General features: G+C 30.9%; 1 protein-coding gene across 1 annotated transcript; it reads right to left on the minus strand.

Moving 5' to 3' along the window:
- Window positions 1–3,697: 3,697 nt before the first annotated feature.
- LOC141719340 (protein FAR1-RELATED SEQUENCE 5-like) lies at window positions 3,698–4,309 on the minus strand. The gene has a single exon (XM_074521713.1). The coding sequence runs from the start codon at window positions 4,307–4,309 to the stop codon at window positions 3,698–3,700; it is 612 nt and encodes a 203-aa protein (XP_074377814.1).
- Between the last annotated feature and the right edge of the window lie 15,388 nt (window positions 4,310–19,697).

Below are 19,697 nucleotides of genomic sequence, written 5' to 3' on the forward strand. Positions count from 1 at the left end.
TAGCTTTGTTCTTGTAGTGTATAATTAAGATGAAAAATAATAGGGTATCACATATAGAATTCAAGAGCATATTTCTTCTTTAAATACCACATGAATGGAATGATGTGTTAATAATGGACATACTTTAAAGAAAGTTAAAATAGAAAAATAAGTGAATGCAAATTTTTTATGTTCAAATTGAGAAATAAAATAGGAGTATAGTTAGATCAGAACTCATTATATTCATTACAAAGCAATGATATAATTTAAAAAATTAAATCGCAAATATTGTGTACATTAGTGTCACTTTAGGTCGTCTAAACGGACTAATTCTTGAAAAACTTAGCACAACTCATGTAAATTAAAATAAAAGCTATTCACGGTGAATCAAGTGACAGTCCATCAATTATTTTTTATTTCACCATTATTTAGTTTTTAAAAAGGTTTTTGTGCAAATTTTATAAAATTTATGTTGAGGTGTGCAAATTTCAATAATGTATTAATATTAAATGAGTGAGACAAATGTCTAGAATCCTGCATCACCTGGGGTGTTACGTTGTACAATAAGTTGAATGCTACTTTAAATCTTCAATAGAATTATATCCTCCTTTCTCATAAAGATTAATTGTGTAATGGTGGAGCTCACATCTCCACTCATAATTTGCCAATGTATACGAATCCCACTATATATACCCAAAAAAACAATGTGATGAACTATATAATACCAACGTGTAACCTAAATTCCAACGTGGACCAGAATGTACACAAGACCCCTGGGGTAATTCACACCCTCCAGACAATTACTCTACGGCCGTCTTGTGTCAAACTCATGAAGGTAAAACGTGAAACACTGGCACTTCAACTTTTTACATCCATATATACACCCCCATTCCCCTACCTAGTATTGATCAAACTCAAACCAATTAAAATCTTTAGAATCGTAGCTAGCTAGCCAGTGTTCTTCCATTTCTCCTGGTTCCCGAAAATAGCTATACTTTCCAAGACCTTGGGTTTGTGGTGCGAGATGCACAAACAAGGTGACAATGATGATGCATATACTTATATCATCCCATGTGTACAAGGTGACGACGACGGAGACTATGATTATGCTCCTGCTGCATAAGTGATTTACAACGAAACCTTAGAATTTAACAGATGTACTAAAATTTATATAAGGTACTCCGTAATATATATATATATATATATATATATATATATATATCCCTATCCATATCCATAGTTGGATAGGGACCCTTACAACCAACAAATCAGGATCGTTGAAGCGGTAAGCGGGAGTCTGAGATCCGCTACTGCCGCTATGTTTGATTGCGGCAGTCGCAATGAAACATTGCGGCATTGGCCCACATAATCCATTTCCCTTTTTGTTCTTTTTCTATATTAATTCATTTATCAATCCTTTTTTATCTACATAAATATTAATTTATTAAGATATTATTCTTAATATTTCTGATTAAAGATTGTATATTAAAAAATACTATAAAATATTTTTATAATATTATTAAATATTATATTTAATATTTAATATTTTAAGAGTATTGTAAAATTAAAATGAAATTAATATATTCAAATATTTAATAATAAATATTAAAATAATAAATGAAAATATTTTGATATTTAAATATTTTAATTATTCAATATATTTAATAATAAATGAAAATATTTGAATATTTGAAAATATTAATAATGTTAAATATTATATCGAATATCAAATAAACATGAATCTACCACCGCAATGTTTTATTGCGGCAGCCGCAATGAAGCATTGCGGTAGTCGTTTTTCTTTACACACAGATACACGCAGAATCCTAAATCCTAACTGAACCGGAGGCCCATTTTCCAGAGAACCCGGCCCACAAATCATTCCAAACGAACTCAAATCACAAAGCACTGGCTCAAACATATTCGTTTTATATTTGGCCCTGAACTTTTCTCAGGAACTCAAGAACAGATTCATACCATATACAAGTTAGTTTATGTATCTATAGATACAAATACAATCATCTGTGTACACACTTCACTTCCAGTTCACATTTTTTTACTCTTACCTGATTGTTGATGTTGTCTAATTTGATTTGATATTTTTTTATGTAGCTCACTAAATGTTTGATAAAATGCGTCACAGAAAATACCACCAGTTTTCTTTTGTTTGATGTTCTTTTAACTTGACAAAAGTGTTTGTCAACTGGGTTCCATTTACATTTTGGATTTTGCATGAATTTGCTAAGAGTCTAAGACCTTTTTTATGTGATTTTGGAATTGTTGTATTTGTTGCAATTGTATGTTGTTACAAACTTTATTATTGCGTTGGAGTTTGTCGTGAACTAATGCTTTTCTAGATGTCCGTTGTCAGATGATAGTTTTATTGGTTCCAGTTTTCCAGAATATTGCAAATTGGTCACTGCACTTGCAAATGTTTTATTTTTTATATAATACTTTTTCTGTTTTACAGAAAACTTTCTGCCCAACTTTGAAAAAAAATCTTCAAAAATAACTTTTTTTTCAAAAAAAAATTTTGGAGTCACTTCTTTTTTGGGATTATTAATAATTCCAACAAGTACTAACATTAACAACATTGAAAATATTTAATTAAATTTCATTAATATTTCAAAGTACATGATAAAAAATTACAATCATTTTTTTCCTTTTTTTCCTAATAATCTCAAGGGACAATTTCTTCTATCATGGCCTTCTTCCCTCGCCCCACAAAAACTGCACTTTCGAAATTATTTATTTGAACTTGACGTCTCGATACCACTTTTGAATCTACCTGCTTTTGGACGTCCTTTTATTTGTGACCTTGGGGGATCTAATAACGGATCATCTTCATCATCATCTTCTTCATCATCACTTTCATAGTCCTCATTTATTTTTTTCTCTCTCTCTTCTCCCGGAAAAGACTTAATCACATACTCATTTTCTCTCTCGATCACGCTCATCAAGTAATTGTACCGCAGAACAGAGCAACTACCAACAACGGACAAACCTTGGAAAGCTTTACACAATCCACTATATCTTGCCGTTTGAGATTCTACAACATTACCAAGCATCCGAGGGGTACACGATAGAGGTCCCGCAACTTTGTTTTCGTTTATTGTCCACCTCATTGTGACAAGATCTGGCGGTATCATCGCCTTTTATTTCTTGTTAAGGTAACGGATCATGTGTTTACAAATCATCCCGGAATGTTCAAATTTTTTACATGTACAAGAATAACTCCCGTCGATGGAAACCTTCAAGAAAAAATTCCTTCTATAAATCTTCGACAAGGTGGACTTTTCTACCAAATACATCTTTGAAAGATAATCTCCACAACCTTTCATGCTTTTCACAAAAAAAGATTGACTTTTTTGAAGCTCTTTTTGAAATCTCTTAAACATCTCTTTTGTGTATATCTTGGAGGCATGTATCTCCATTGACGAGTTAGAGAATAGTCTCATTTCCTTGTACTCGGTGTCAAAATCGGCTTGAACCTCCCGTAAATATTGTGACTCCAAAGCTTTTTGTGAATTCTCAATGAATTCTTTCAAACCGGTCGACGCTTTCACATACTCATCAAAAAATGAATTCATATACTCGCTCCTTGAGGTGGTAGTCATACCGGCGGCAAAATGTTGTTTCGTGAAAGCAAAAACTCATTGTCGTCTAATTGCATACATATCATTTAGCCAATTGTGATTTTCAAGATCATATTTCTCTTTCAAATCCTCCCACCTACCTTCAAATTCCGTAAATATTGTGACTCCAAAGTTTTTTGTGAATTTTCAATGAATTCTTTCAAACCGGTCGACGCTTTCACATACTCATCAAAAAATGAATTCATAGACTCGCTCCTTGAGGTAGTAGTCATACCGGCGGCAAAATGTTGTTTCGTGAAAGCAAAAACCCATTGTCGTCTAATTGCATACATATCATTTAGCCAATTGTGATTTTCAAGATCATATTTCTCTTTCAAATCCTCCCACCTACCTTTAAATTCCCTTGGTGACAATGACTTGTAGATACATGCATTAAAATCCGTCTTGAACTCCGAGTATTGAGTATATAAAGTAGATAGTTTTTCGGGAAACTTGCTACTAATATGCCACGTACAATATGTATGGTTGGTGTTAGGCATAACCTCGGCAATGGCATTACTTAAAGCGATGTCTTGATCCGTAATAATGGTAATAGGTGGCTTGTTATCGACCGCTTCCAACCAAGTCTTCAAAACCCATCTATAAGAAGTCTCTTTCTCGTCCCTTACAAGTGTAAATTCAAACAAAATATTTTGGTAGTGGTGATTCACTCCCGTAATTGGAATAAAAGGCATGTCATACCTATTAGTCCGATATGTCGAGTCGAAAGTTACCACATCTCCAAAATTCTTGTACCCGTTAAGTGAACGAAGATCAACCCACACCAATATTTCTTATTAAAAAATATTAATATTATTTTTGAATAGAGTAATTAAGCTATATATTAATATTGAATATTAATTGTAAGTCATATGTCATAGCCTATTTGTATATTCGAGGATTCAACTCAACTCAAATAAGAATGTAATAAGTAAATAGTGGATCGACCGTCAGAGAGATCTCGCAAAGTAATATCTGTCAAAGGATTCAGAAACAAGGTTCATCTACAGACTTGAGGAGGTAATTCACTGGAAGAAGTTCAAGAAGTTGATCATGCCTCAGTGATATAAATCAAGATCGTGGATTTAATCAAGTGACAGAGATCTCGTCAGAGTATCATTAATTACAAGGATTTAATCTGAAGAAAATCAAAGCGTCAAAGTCAAGACATGAAGAAACGTCACGGAAGTTAGTCACTCATGAACCAGACAGTACATCGAGTGTCAACGTTGAAGTGGCGGAATTGATTCATAATTTTCAGTGATTTTCAGAAGATTTGCAGAAGAATGGTTGCTGCTCAAGACTAGAATTAATTCTCTATTAATTAATTAAGTCATCTAATTTAATTAAGAAAATAAATTATATCTGCGAAGAATAATTTATTTATTAATTGAATTAATTGATTAATTAATTCTGAATTAATTTTAGGAATTTTCAGAAGTTTAATTGGATTAAATTCAAGTCTTAAATCAGCAAGACAAATGGAAATGAACTAGCATGACAATCTGGATTGTCATACCGATTGTCATGCCAAGTCATTTCCATTGTCATACCGAAAGTTACTCTAGGAGGATAATTGTCTTGCTAGTTCATTCTGATTGTCATGCTAGTTCATTCAGATTGTCTTGCTAGTTCATTCAATTGTCCTACCGAAAGTCTTGCCAGCTATAGGATTGTCATGCCAATTCAATTCTATTGGTTTTGTTGATTAAAAAGAAGCAGAAGACCTTCTTTCAATTATCTATCATTCAAACAGAAGAACAAAGAACAAGAAAAGCAGCCGCCTTGAAATATTACATTTTTCATCTGTTTAATTCAAGATCAATTTCTAGATTGTAAAGTTAAATCCAATCAACTAGAAATCTTTATCTTGTTCTTGTGTAACAATCTAGCGGATCAAAATCCCTAGAACTTAATCTCAAATTGCGTTTAGCATTTGAATCTTTTTTATTACAAAAATAGAAAAAGTTCATGTCGAATTTATTCTAGATTTGTGATAATTAATTTGAGATTAATTCCTTGTAATCGATACAGTTGTTGTAACACCTTTCAAGTTTAATAATATTTTTATTTAACTTGAATTTTGTTTCACATTTTTTATTCCGCATTTAATTCGATTATTCGGTACTGTTTGTATTCAACCCCCCCTTCTACAAACACATTGGGACCTAACATTAATAATTATTACATATTATTAAAAAAAAGTGGAATATTAATATTAGCTATTTATAATAGTAAGTTTTATTTAATTATAAAATGAGTGGCATTTAAAGCTAAAAGGGGCATTAAAAGCTAAAGAGAGGGGCAGTTGGGGCATTAAATTCTGTGGGCAAGCCCAACAATGAAACATTGCGGAGGCCGCAATGTTCCCTGTGTATGGGCTGCCGCAATGTTTCATTGCGGTGGTTCAGGCCCGCATTGGAACATCGTCTCCTGCCGCAATGAAACATTGCGTTGGGTTGACTGTCACTCCCGCCCAACCCACGTTGGCTCCTGATTGGACATCTCTCTCTATATATATATGTAGAGGTAAGTACACTATTTTATTGGAGTCCTTGGAGTCCATATATGTTCTGTAAGTAAAATATAGCTTTAAATATTGCAACAAATATTATTTTTCGACAAACATCACTACTCTATTAAAAAATCATGTAGATTACATACATTTTACCAGCAAAACATTACAAAATATATTATTTTATAAAACATGTTTAGTTTGCAGAATATAAATGTTCATGTTGCATAACACATTGCAGAACATACATATTGTACTGTAAATATATGAGATTTGTATGATTTTGTTAAAATTATGCTATTGGTGTAACATATTTTGCAAAATAACACGTTTTACAAGATATTTTATTTGCAGAACGTAGATAGACTCCGAGGACTCCGACAAAAAGATGGACTCCATAGAATTCAGCCCCGCCCTATATATGTATAAGTATACATATATATATATATATACACACGTTGAACTTGAAAATGATTACGTTGACCCGTGTCTTTCGTCCTGTCTTAAACAAACTGTGACATTCTTATCCGATGCATACAAATCCATGATCAACTAAAGCCTTTGTTTATTATTTTACCGTTGGCTTTCTGGGGTTTTAGGGTTTGTTTGGATTGGGGGTTGGAAAGGGATGGGTTGGGTTGGTAAGGGTTCAATTCTCTCAACCCTTGTTTGGGAAATTTTTTAAAATGGACGGTTGAGTTTTCAGAGGTTGGGTCGGGTGTTGACTAGGGTTCTACTCAAATAGAAAATGAGTAATGTTTGAACACCCCAAATTGGGGTGTTGAGGAAGGTTAGCGCCAATCTTGTTTTGTTTTTACCCTTTTTTAATTTTTTGTGTATCTTTTTACTTTCTACTTTTTTAAAAGTGTGTATTTACTTATAATTTGTAGTTTATTTTAGTTATAATTTACTTTACGTAATTATGTATGATTAGTCACATTTACACATTTTCATGTGAATTTATTTTATTTGATGTACTTTTTTTAAAAAAATAATTTTTATTTCTTAATTAAAATATTGATACTTGAAAATCTTAATATACTGTATATGTGATATATAATTATAATAACAAAAATAATTTTACTTCTTTTTTATTAAGCCATTGTTGGCAAAGAGAATGAATTCAATTCGTGGTTCAGTTCTCCACCTTAACGATGATTTTTAAGTTATATATTTTAAAATTTTAAAACTTGATTTGTAATTTACATTTATTTTAAAAAATTATGTATCCCAAGCTTACCGGTTCATATCTTAACCCCGCACTTCAAACATGAAAATTGAAAAGGCTGAACTATTTCGTATAAAAATTTTGCTACTAAATTTTTATTAAAAAAGTCTATAATTTATTTTAAAATTTGTTTACAATGCATCTCACCTCATACCTCTCCTGTCAAAATAGGTAAAATAAGGTAAAAGTTGGTCCATTACCTCCCAAACTTTCCTAGCCTAACCCAACTCAAACTAACCTAGCGTAACCCAACCCTTCCGTCCTCAACCCCACATCCAAATAAAGCCTTAAAGTGTTTGTGTCCTTTTGTCCTTTTAGCTTGTATGAACTAATATAATAGCCTTTGTATTAGTTGATCTAATAATATATGTTAATCATATAGTAATCAGTACAAAACCAAGTATGTGTCATGTTTAAAAATCTCATATATTTGTTTGGGTTAAATATCAAGTAAATTGGTAACTGCCTCAAAATATTAATATAATTCATTCATTATAAATTTGACTCAAAATAATTATCAATTAATTTAATTTGATCATTTCATTAAACTCAAAAATTGAAATTAGCCAAAATCAAAAATTATTAACAAGTGAGGATAGGGCTCGTTATCGGCTTTACTAAGGTTATGAATACTTGTTATTTGACTCATGTAATCATGATAAATCAAAACCAGATTTCATTATGATTCCGTAAAGCAAATAGAAAGTTTTAGTAAAGATATTGAAACCCAAAACGAACTCTACCGTACTATATTACAATTTGATTAATTTCAATTTTTATATTTAACTGAATGATCAAATTAAGTTAATTGATAATTATTTTGAATTAAATTTATAATTAGTGACCTAAATTTTTTAGACTCAATGAGTTAACTACTGATAGTTATTCCATATTTGTTTGTTCGAAAATCGGGGCGATGCATGGTACATGCTATATATGAATACTTCTACCTATGTGTATATACTAAACCAAACATTGGATATCTATATAAATTTCTAGTAGAAGGCAAAATAAATTAGGCAGGAGTACATAATTAGGCAGTAATCTCCTATGATTGCTCTGTAGACCATAAGGGGCGTATCTACGTAGTGCCGAGCGTATTCGGTCGAGTTCGCAGGATCCAAAAATTTTGCAATTTTTTTTTAATTTCAAAAAATACTTACTCTTCTCTCCTACAACAATTTCATTGTATTTTTTTCTCTCAACCAATTTCCTCACTTTTCCAATTTTAACCTCTTTATTTTTCATACTTAATACTTTACTTAATTTTTACTCATTTGGTGGTGATGTTGTCCCAAATTAAATTTTATATCATACTTGTTTGTTTGATATATTATATGAATGAAATTTAAAATTGTTTCCGTATTTCAGGTGCTTTGAGCTCAATTTAGTAGTCCTAATTTAAAATTTATTGTCCATTTAAGTTTGTATTTTCTTCGCAATCCAGGTGTTTGTTTAAATATCTCTATAAAAAAATTTACTATGTATTTTGTTAACATTTGACTTAATAATAACTCACTTTTTCCATGATAGAATAAAGAGATATTTTCCAAAAAAAAAAACCACTTAGTAGTGTACTTCATTTTTTAAAATTAATACATATATATTCGCTGCCCTGAAACTAAATTCTGCGCCGCTGTACACCATGAACCTTTTATGTTGCAGACAAGATCAATTGTTAAGTTGATACGTATATGATCATAATTAATTACAGATATAACTAAGTAACCAGATTAGCATGCATAGTCGTTTACAATTCTACATTTGTGGTGGAAGACATTGTGAGTATCATATGGGCAGATGTTGCATTTGGTGCTGTTAATTACGTATTGGTATTTATGAATGATAGATCAATCTAAACAAATTGTTCAACTTGTTGATGTTGACATTCTTCATAGAACTATTGTATGACTGGTTAGATATCATGTTAAGCTTAACTATGATGCTTGCTTATATACTACCTCCGTCCGGTAGGTTCTATACGTTCACTATTTACACGTACTTCGAGCCTTCTATAAAGTACAATTTCATAATGTTTTTTTAAGTTTTTTTAAGTTTTTTTTTTGAATAAAAGTTTAAATATAAAACTTTTATTCTGAAAAAAAAGTTTAAAAAAAAATTATGGAACTATACTTTAAACGAACATTGAAAAACGTGTCAAAAAATAATGTATAGAATTCAACGGGACAGAGAAAATAGTTCATTGGTTCATACATATGTTAATGTTTATATTATTCATGAATAATATAAAAACGGTTGTATATTAATATGTTAATGTTTATATTATTCATGAATAATATAAAAACGGTTGTATTTAGTTAAATACAACCGGATCCGGTTGTATTTAAGTAAATACAATCGTTTTGTGGGCCGGTTGTAAATGCTCGAGTCAAATTTAGTAAACCGGTTGTATTTATACTAAATACGATCGCTTAAATATAACCGCGTAAATACAATCGCTTAAATACAATCGCGTAAATACAACCGTATTCAGTTAAATTTGATTTTTCAATTTCAATTTGAAAATCCCCCTAAAAATTTGAATTTTTGTAAAAATTCAAAACGCCCGCCAAAAATTATAAACTCCACTATATCTGGTAGAATTTTTTTTTTCAAATTCGACTGCCTTCGGTCGCGTTAATAAACAAAAAATTAAAAAAAAAAACTGAAAAATCCGTCGCTGGAATCTTGAATCTGAGAAATTTTCCATCGTTTTTTCCGGTAGCCGGAGGTGACTGGCCGACCAAATTTCCGGCAAGTCCAATGGCCCTCTTCTCCCTCGATTTCTACTCACTTCCTCCCGATCTATCACTCTATCTAGTTCGTTTTTCCGAAATCAAAATAAAGCAATTTTTCCGGCGAGACCAATTTTTCCGGTAGCCCCCCAAAATGCTTTCTCCAAACAACGAAATAAAAACGGGAATTCATGGGTTGCTTGCTACCCACTAACTTCATTCACAGGTCAATCTAAAAACTAAAACATAGGCTACTCCCAAAATTAGATGGAAAATAAATTAACATAAATAAATATAACAGAGAACCCACCAAAATAGAAAATAAAATAACAAATTGAGTCCCACCAATATAGAACTGCAAAACATGTTTTCCGTAAAGCTAGCCTCACTTTCACAACAAATATCTTAATTTTTCTCAACGTGTTGAGCCTATAAACCATCAACTGTAGTGTGTTGACCAACCCTCCACTTCTTAAATTCCCATTAGAAACAGGGAAAAGGGAGGGGCGGCGTGGGGATGGAGGTGGGATGCGTAGGGGAGGGGGGAGGGGGGTGGGGGGAGGGTTAGGCTTAGTTTTTTATATATATAATTTTGTTTTGTTTTGGTATGTAAATATTTTTGATAAAATGTAATTTTAACCGTTAGATTGTTATGATAGTAGTTGATTATGGTCCGTTAAATATAATTCACGCGGATCGCTGATGTGGCACTAAATTCAACTGCGATCGGTTGTATTTAGAAGTGTCAGTTTAATTAATTTATTAGTATTTAGGAGTGTCAATTTAATTAATTTATTATAATTTATATATGTTATAATAATTACAATTTCTTATAATTTCAAGATAATAAATAATATAATTATTTAATTCTTTTATTTAAAATATTATAATAATATAATTTCATCATAAATTCCACCATTAACAATATGGAGGGAATTTATGGTTAAATACATTTATATTTTATTTGTTAAAATAATTAAGGTCTAATCATTAAATTTATTTATACAAAATATATTTATTTTTTTCTAAAATTTTGTCATATCACTAAAATATATAGATCTTGACATCACTACAGTTGGATCTTTCATAAATATTTTTTAAAAAAAAAATAAAAAATAAATATGGAACTAAACACTAATAAGAAGTATTGGTCAAATAAATAGTTCACTGTTAAAATAGCAAACCATATATATTTATTTTTTTTATTTTTTTTATCATATCACTAAAATATATAGATATTGACATTTGTAAAGTTGGATCATTCATAAATATTTAAAAAAAAATTGAAACATCAGTATGGCACTAAACACTAGTATGAAGTACCGATCAAAGTACTAGTTGACTGTTAAAATAGCAAACCAAATACATTTATTTTTTTTCTAAAAAATTAATCATATCACTAAAATATATAGATCTTGACATCTGTAAGGTTGGATCATTCTTAAATATTTTTTAAAAAATTGAAACATCGGTATGGGACTAAACACTAGTAAGAAATACGGGTCAAACTACTAGTTGACTGTTAAAATAGCAAACCAAATACTTTTTTTCTAATTTTTTTAATCATTTCACTAAAATATATAGATCTTGACATCTGTAAGGTTGAATCATTCATAAATATTTTTTAAAAAATCGAAACATCAGTATGGAACTAGACTCAAGTAAGAAGGATTGGTCAAAGTAGTTGACTATTAAAATAGAAAACCAAATACATTTATTTTTTTCTCAAATTTTTATCATATCACTAAAATATATAGATATTGACATCCTTACGGTGGTTGGATCATTCATAAATATTTTTTAAAAAATTGAAATATCAGTATGGGACTAAACACTATTAAGAAGTACTGGTCAAACTACTAGTTGACTGTTAAAATAGGAAACCGGATATATTTATTTTTTTCTAAATTTTTTATCAAATCACTAAAATATATAGATCTTGACATATAATATATAAGGTTGGATCATTCACAAAAGTTTTTAAAAAATCGAAATATCTTTATAGGACTACTAAACACTAGTAAGAAGTACTGGTCGAACTACTTTAGTGTTAGGATCTCAACCCCAAAATTCAATTTGTAAAAATAGTTTAAATTTAAATATTCAAATTACTTGATTTTTTCCGTGCATTTTTTATTTTTGACAATTTTCAAATCCGTATGGTTGGATTATAAATTAAACAAATACAAAATAAATTGAAACTCAAACTATCATTATTACGTAAACCATACCTATCTAACTACAATCTCTAATTATTACTCAAAATATATTTAAACCCATTTTTATAAATTTCCAAATTCAACCGGTTGATTTATACTATTTATGCTATTAAAATTAAAACTTCCTTATTCTCTCCGAAAAAAACTAATTTATACTTTTTAAGACAAAATATTATATTTAATTAATATTTTTCTTATAAAATATTATAATTTATTTTAATAACTCGTTATTTTAATTTAAAAAAATGGAACCGTCATTTTGGTTGACTTTATCATAAATACCACTAATAAAATTGTGTAGTTAAATTTTGAATTAAGTTTAATCGTATCCTATTTCTTAAAATGATCGATCCAACCATATGGATGTCAATATATATATATATATATATATTAGTGATATAACCAAAGTTTTATATCAAAATAATTTTATTTGGTTTGTCATTTTAAGAGTCAAGGTTCAGTTTGACTAGTACAAGTAACTAGTGTTTAATCCTGAATTAGTGTTTTAATTTTTTCAAAAATATTTTTCAACAATTCGACCGCATGGATGTCAATATATATATATATATATATATATATATATATATATATTAGTGATATAACCAAAATTTCATATCAAAATAATTTTATCTGGTTTGCCCTTTTAACAGTCAAGCTTCAGTTTGACTAGTACAACTAACTAGTATTTAATCCTGAATTGGTGTTTTGATTTTTTCAAACATTTTTTTGAACGATCCAACCGTATGGATGTCAATAGATATATATGTTAGTGATATAACCAAAGTTTTAAGTCAAAATAATTTTATTTAGTTTGTCATTTTAACAATCAAGCTTCAGTTTGACTAGAACAACTAACTAGTGTTTATTTCTAAATTGGTGTTTCAATTTTTAAAAAAATAATTTTCAAAGATCCAACCATATGGATGTCAATAAATATATATATTAGTGATATAACCAAATTTTTATATCAAAATAATTTTATTTGGTTTGGCATTTTAACAGTCAAGTTTCAGTTTGACTAGTACAAGTGACTAGTGTTTAATCCTGAATTGGTGTTTCGAATTTTTAAAATTTTTTTTCAACGATCCAACCATATGGATGTCAATAGATATATATTAGTGACATAACCAAAGTTTCATATCAAAATAATTTTATTTGGTTTGCCATTTCGATAGTTAATCTTCAGTTTGACTAATACAACTAACTAGTGTTTATTCCTGAAGTGATGTTTCAATTTTTTAAAAATATTTTAAGAAATACGGGTCAAACTACTAGTTGACTGTTAAAATAGCAACCAAATAAATTTATTTTTTTCTAAAATTTTTATCGTATCACTAATATATATTGATCTTCAAATCCCTACGGTTGGATAATTCATAAATTATTTGTATGAGACTAACCACTAGTAAGAACTACTGGTCGAACTACTTTAGTATTAGGATCTCACCCCCTAAATTCAATTTGTAAAAATAATTAAAATTTAAATATTCAAATTACTTATATTTTTCCATAAACTTTTTTTTTGACAATTTTCATATCCGTATGGTTGGATTATAATTTAAAAAAAATACAAAATAAATTGAAACTTAAAGTATAATTATTAATTGAACCATAAATATCTAACTACCATAATAATCTTTTTTGCAAGAACTAAAATATAAATTTCGTGTAAATTTTATTATATATTTTTTTCAGAAATTTTCCGCCATTTTTAAAAATCGAATTCGAACGAAATCGGTTGAATTTAGTACAAAATTCGTTGGCGGGAAAATTCCCTCCATTTTTTGGCAAGGCTAAATTCGACCGAATGCGGTTGAATTTATGAGCACGGTTGAACTCAACCGTATACGGTTGCATATAAATACAATTGTATTTATTGGGTTGTAATTAGTAAGACTAAATTCGACCGAATGCGGTTGAATTTAGGAGTACGGTTAAACTCAACCGTATACGGTTGCATATAAATACGGTTGTATTTATTCGGTTGTAATTAGTACTAAATTCGATCGCCTAAATACGACCGTATATAAATACGACCCCATGCGGTGGAATTTAGCCTCACCCTTAAATTCATGTTGGATCTCTCGGACTCTCACGTAGTGTGTTTCTAAAAAAATACATTAATACATGTGATAAAATATGATTGACTGCTTCTTATAAATACTAATGAACATCGTATGTATACAAAATTCTTACCAATTAAAATTATTTAAATTATCAAAAAGTGCATGAAGTTTAGTAATTAGAGTATACCCCAACTAACTTTAACAACCTTTGATCAGCTGGAATCTGTATCTGATCTGCGGCTTCACATGCTGAGCTGAATCAAGCTTCAGGCTTAACCTTCAGCAATCTTTATGAGTACATCTTCGATTAGAGCTTCAAACAAAGGATCATTTGTTTGTTGTGGGGCCAACCGATCTCTTATTGAAAGTTTAAATATTATAATAAACAATATAAGCTAAGCCGAGAACGGAGCTTTGTCCTTGACTATCCTTAAATTTGCTAAGTTTAACTTTTATTTTAACGAATCGAATCGATTAGAGTTGAATTGAGATTTTTATAGCACAAAGATTGAGTTTGAGCTCATTATTGAAACGAGTCATACTCGAGTTTTTATCAAACAAAAATGAGCTGAGTCGAACTCAAGTCTTTAACCAACGGCCCGTGAACATTATCATTTAATTTTAAAAGAGATGGTTCAAACCTCCTTGGACCATGTTATTGTCAGCGTTAACATAATCGTAACATAATCGGAACTCAAATTTTAATTTATTATCCTCAAATGATTCATGAATTAATTATTTAGTCATAATTTTATATATAAAATGCCAAAATTATTATTAAAATTCAGGATATATTTATGTTTTTATCGAATTTTAACGAGTTGAATTCGAGTCACACGAATTCAAGCCGAACTCGACCCGAGTACGAGCCGCATATACTAAAACTCGACACAAGCTTGTTAAGCCTAACATATACATTTTCGAGTTCAAGTTCTAATTCAACCGAGCTCTTATCAAGATGAATTCAAATTTGCTCACAAACAGTTCTATTCATTTACTGCTATGTGATATTGTATTTCAAACTAAGAAATTTATTGAGATAATTATGAATATTAAATGACATAGCTTTGTATATAATTTTAATACCAATAAATTACAGTATCAATTCCAAATTATGTTACATATTTGATCTGCATAGGACTTGAAGGGTTTTTAGCACATAAACGCAACGAAAACGTAAATTTAAATCTTTAAAAAAACCGAAACCCTCCGCAGGATCCATGCGAAAAATAATATGCAATTCGTAGTTCAGTATGTTTATCTTAAGAAGCTTTACGTTAATGAAAAGATGGAGGTCTTTAATAGCGATCCAAGAACGATGAACGGAAATCCCTAGCAGCTGCTCCTCAAGTGTGAAGCACTCCACCGGTATCCACCAAGAGTACAATGTGATGGAGGAGGAAGAGGTTGAGAGAATTAGTTGTCTCCCTCTTGTTCTACTTTAGAATTAGGGTTAATTATTTGGGTTGAGGCAAATAAGGTTTACAATAGTATATTTATAGGCAATATTTTCAGCTGAAAATTTTCCATAAAATATTATTATTATTAACCCTTTAATTGATTATTCTTATTAACCAATTAACTAATAATTAAAACACCTTTTAATCAATCCCTTTTCTAAACACTTTAGAAAAATAATTCTCTCACTTGATTTAATTTCCAAAATTAAATTCTTAATTAATAATATTAAGAATTAATTAAATCTCAGTTAATCAATTATTAAATCTGTTAATTAATTATTTATTTCACAAATAAATAATTACCAGCCATTATTAATTAATTCCTCCACCATTAAATCATTCTCTTTTATGGTGTGACCCTGTAGGTTCAATATTAAGTCGGTAGTAGAAATAAATAATAATAAAACTATTTTATCATTATTTATATAAATTATCTAATTCATTAAATATGATTAATTAATAAATTAATCATATTTATTCTAAATCGTGAGGGATACTTCTCAGCATATCGCGACTATCCGGATAATACGAATTCACTACTTAGAATACCAAGAACCTATTCAGTGAGTAGTTATCGTACAATTAATTCCTTCTACCCTGCAATGTCACGATTAAATACAAGGCATGGAACTTGTGTCAAGCCTATCTTATTTAATCATTTGCTTTCCCATTCACTATGCTTAGTTCTATTTAATGTAAAATAGAAACTCCTTTCTAATTTCATTCACTATGGCCAGAGATTCTTGAACTAGCATAAGTGGATCAGCATTGAACATTCTCTTCCTTCACTGGAAGGGGTAGATCCTTTATTGATCATACACTATCTTCGTGTACAAATTCCTATACCCAGTAGAGCCCTTATAATTGTCCCTGGAGACTAAGAACTAAACCAAAGCATAGTTCAGTGTACACAAGATGACTATGATGACATCAAGTCTAAGGATACTTGTACAACTATCACTATGTGAACAACTGCTGACACGTGAGTGAACTCCATCAGTTGTTCAGTTGTGTGAGTCATGTTCAGTGAACTTATTCTATAATTAGCACCTACATACTAGCTATAGTGTCACCACACAAATGTCTATGAGAACAGACATCCTTCATAATAAAGCAAGCATAGTATGTACCGATCTTTGCGGATTACTAATTACCAGTTAGTAATCATACGACCAGGAAATATTCAAGTTTAGAGTTATCATCTTTTAGGTCTCATTATTATGATCTCATCATAATCCATAAAAAGCTTTACTCTAAACTATGGTATATCTTATTTAAACACTTAAATAGATAAAGCCCGCAATAAAACCAAAACAAGTCTTTTATTAATATCAATGAAATCAAAACAGATTACATAAAAGTTATTGCTAAATCATCATACATGATTGGTCTTAGGACACATCTTTTTCAGGACTTGCATATACATTGCTTTCAAGTCTGGCACTAAAAATACACATCTATACTATACTATTATAAGCGAAACATGGTTTCGTTTGGTCGGTTGGTTAACACCTTCATAAAAAGTATGTTTACACCTTTCAAAATAAAGTTTAAACAAATATAATTAAATAAAAAATTAAATCATGTATCTAATATAACTACAAACTCTATGAATTGCTATCCAAATTAATTTTTAATCGAACTCAACTTCTTTGTTATCTTTTCTGTAGGGAATCAAACACTTCAAGAATTAATTTTAGTAATTCAAGTAATAATCTTTCATCTATAACATACTGTCGGCTATGGGCCCAATAAGGCCCACTGAACGAAGGCCCTTCGGACGATTGAGCTATTGGGCCGAAGGTCCACCAGGCCTATAAGCCGAAGGCCCACGGAGAGCCTCATGCCAAGACCCATCTTTCTTCCCGACCGTTGGAAAGCAGAAGAGGCATAACGCCCCCTTTTCACTCCCTCCTTAATGATGAGTAACAGATGAGCATTCATGGCCTAAATGGGTATAAAACCCCTTAGAAAGTAAGACAAAAATACACACATTCTCTCTCAAACACTCTGCTTTTCTTGTATTTTCTACCCACTTTATAACCAGATTCTTATTCTCACACCGGAGGTGAATCGGGGGTACAAAGCCTCACATTCTCTTCACTTTCAGGTCTTAGCAGAAGCTATCTTCACGAAGGCCGAAGCCTGTTTATCTACCTGAAGGAATCTGGGCGTAACATTTGGCACCGTATGTAGGAACTACGAGAGCTATAAGCCGAGATAATATGGAATGCTTAGAGACGCTCCGGAGATAAATTGTAAAATCACTGTTCCAAGATCATGTCGAAGACTTGAGAGAATGCTTAGAGGCGCTCCGGAGAAATAACATGAGGATCAATCTGAACAAATGCACCTTCTGAGTGTCCAGTGGAAAATTCCTGGGCTATATGGTCAGTGCCCGGGGAATAGAGGCGAACCCTGATAAGATCGAAGAAGTCATTAATATGGAAGCCCTTAAGTGCATCAGAGACATCCAGAAGCTGACCGGTCAACTCGCCGCCCTTCGGCGCTTCATCTCCAGGTCATCCGAGAAGGCACTCCCCTTCTTCGCCGTGCTTAAGGGGTCGAAGAATTTCGAGTGGGGGCCTGAATGCCAAAAGGCATTCGAAGAAGTGAAGGAATACCAAACTAAGGCACCACTCTTGATGAGGCCTGATCCGAAGGAGACTCTTTGTTAGGTCACACACACTGTAGAAGGGGGTTGAATACAGTGTTTACTACAATCAAATCGAATTAAAGAACGCAAGTAACAGAACACAGATTTTATTCAACACAATAAACTCTGTTACAATATGGAACTGTCCTCTTTCAGTGATGAAGAAATTATCACGAGAGCTGCTAGGGTTACAAAGAATAATAACTTTGATTAAGATAGCACGTATAGTGTAAACCCTATGTCTGTGTTTATATACTACACAGTTACAAGATAAGTTCTAATTGATATTGAATATAATTCTGCTTCCTAAAATATATCAATCAGATATCTTTTCTTCCAAGTATTCTATTCTTCATAGAATTCCTTCTTCATGCATATTTCTTACTGTCTTAGTCTCGATCTTCTTTCCTTTCAATCAGCCGCCTGCCTTATCTGAAAGTCTCATTAAATCCTGATATTATCTCCTGATAAATATCTCCTGATAACTTAAGTTCTGATAACTTAAGTCTGATATCTTAAGTCCTGACTGCATTATAAGTACTGATTTCCAGTTAAGTAGTGATTTTTCCTGTTAGTTAAGCTAATATACAAGTTTAACAGATATTTGATGATGTCAAAAACATTAAGTACAAATGCATGAGAATTTGACTAGATAACTACAACTTACAGTCCTTTTAGCTTTACCATCCTTAAAGTCTGATTTCAGCTTCAGTCTTTATATTCTTCAGAATGTAAGCAGTTGTAGATCTTTAACTTGGCTTCAATTTCTGATCTCTTTGATATCAGGAGTTGTTCTGAGATAGTTCTTCAACAAACATCTCTCAGAATATTCAAGTTCATTGACCATCTTCCTTTTAGCATTTATCAATTCAGCTGTATCTTCACCAGTTTGAAAAATAGTTGCTCTGAGATCATTTATCTTAGCTTTTCTTATCTCCTGATCTAGTCTGATCAGATATGCCTTATCAGACTCTAGATTGAATTCCACAGCCTTATAACCCAGAAAAGTAGTTATGATCTTAGCAGAGTTAGGCTTCATTTCGACAATATCACCTTTGTGATCTCTGTACTTGGGACAGTATGTGCTGTCAGACTTTACATAATAAAGCTTCTTCTGTCTTTGAATTTGTGACTTTAAATAACCTGCAGCACTATCTGTTAATCTGCTTTTCACTTGAAGTAGGAATATATCATGTTCCAGTTC

The sequence above is a fragment of the Apium graveolens genome, chromosome 4 (genome assembly GCF_009905375.1).
Source record: "Apium graveolens cultivar Ventura chromosome 4, ASM990537v1, whole genome shotgun sequence".
Lineage (NCBI taxonomy): Eukaryota > Viridiplantae > Streptophyta > Magnoliopsida > Apiales > Apiaceae > Apium > Apium graveolens.

Excerpts from the sequence above, each read along its gene's own strand:
- LOC141719340 (XM_074521713.1), bottom strand. The coding sequence starts at position 4,309 with ATGCCTTTTATTCCAATTACGGGAGTGAATCACCACTACCAAAATATT.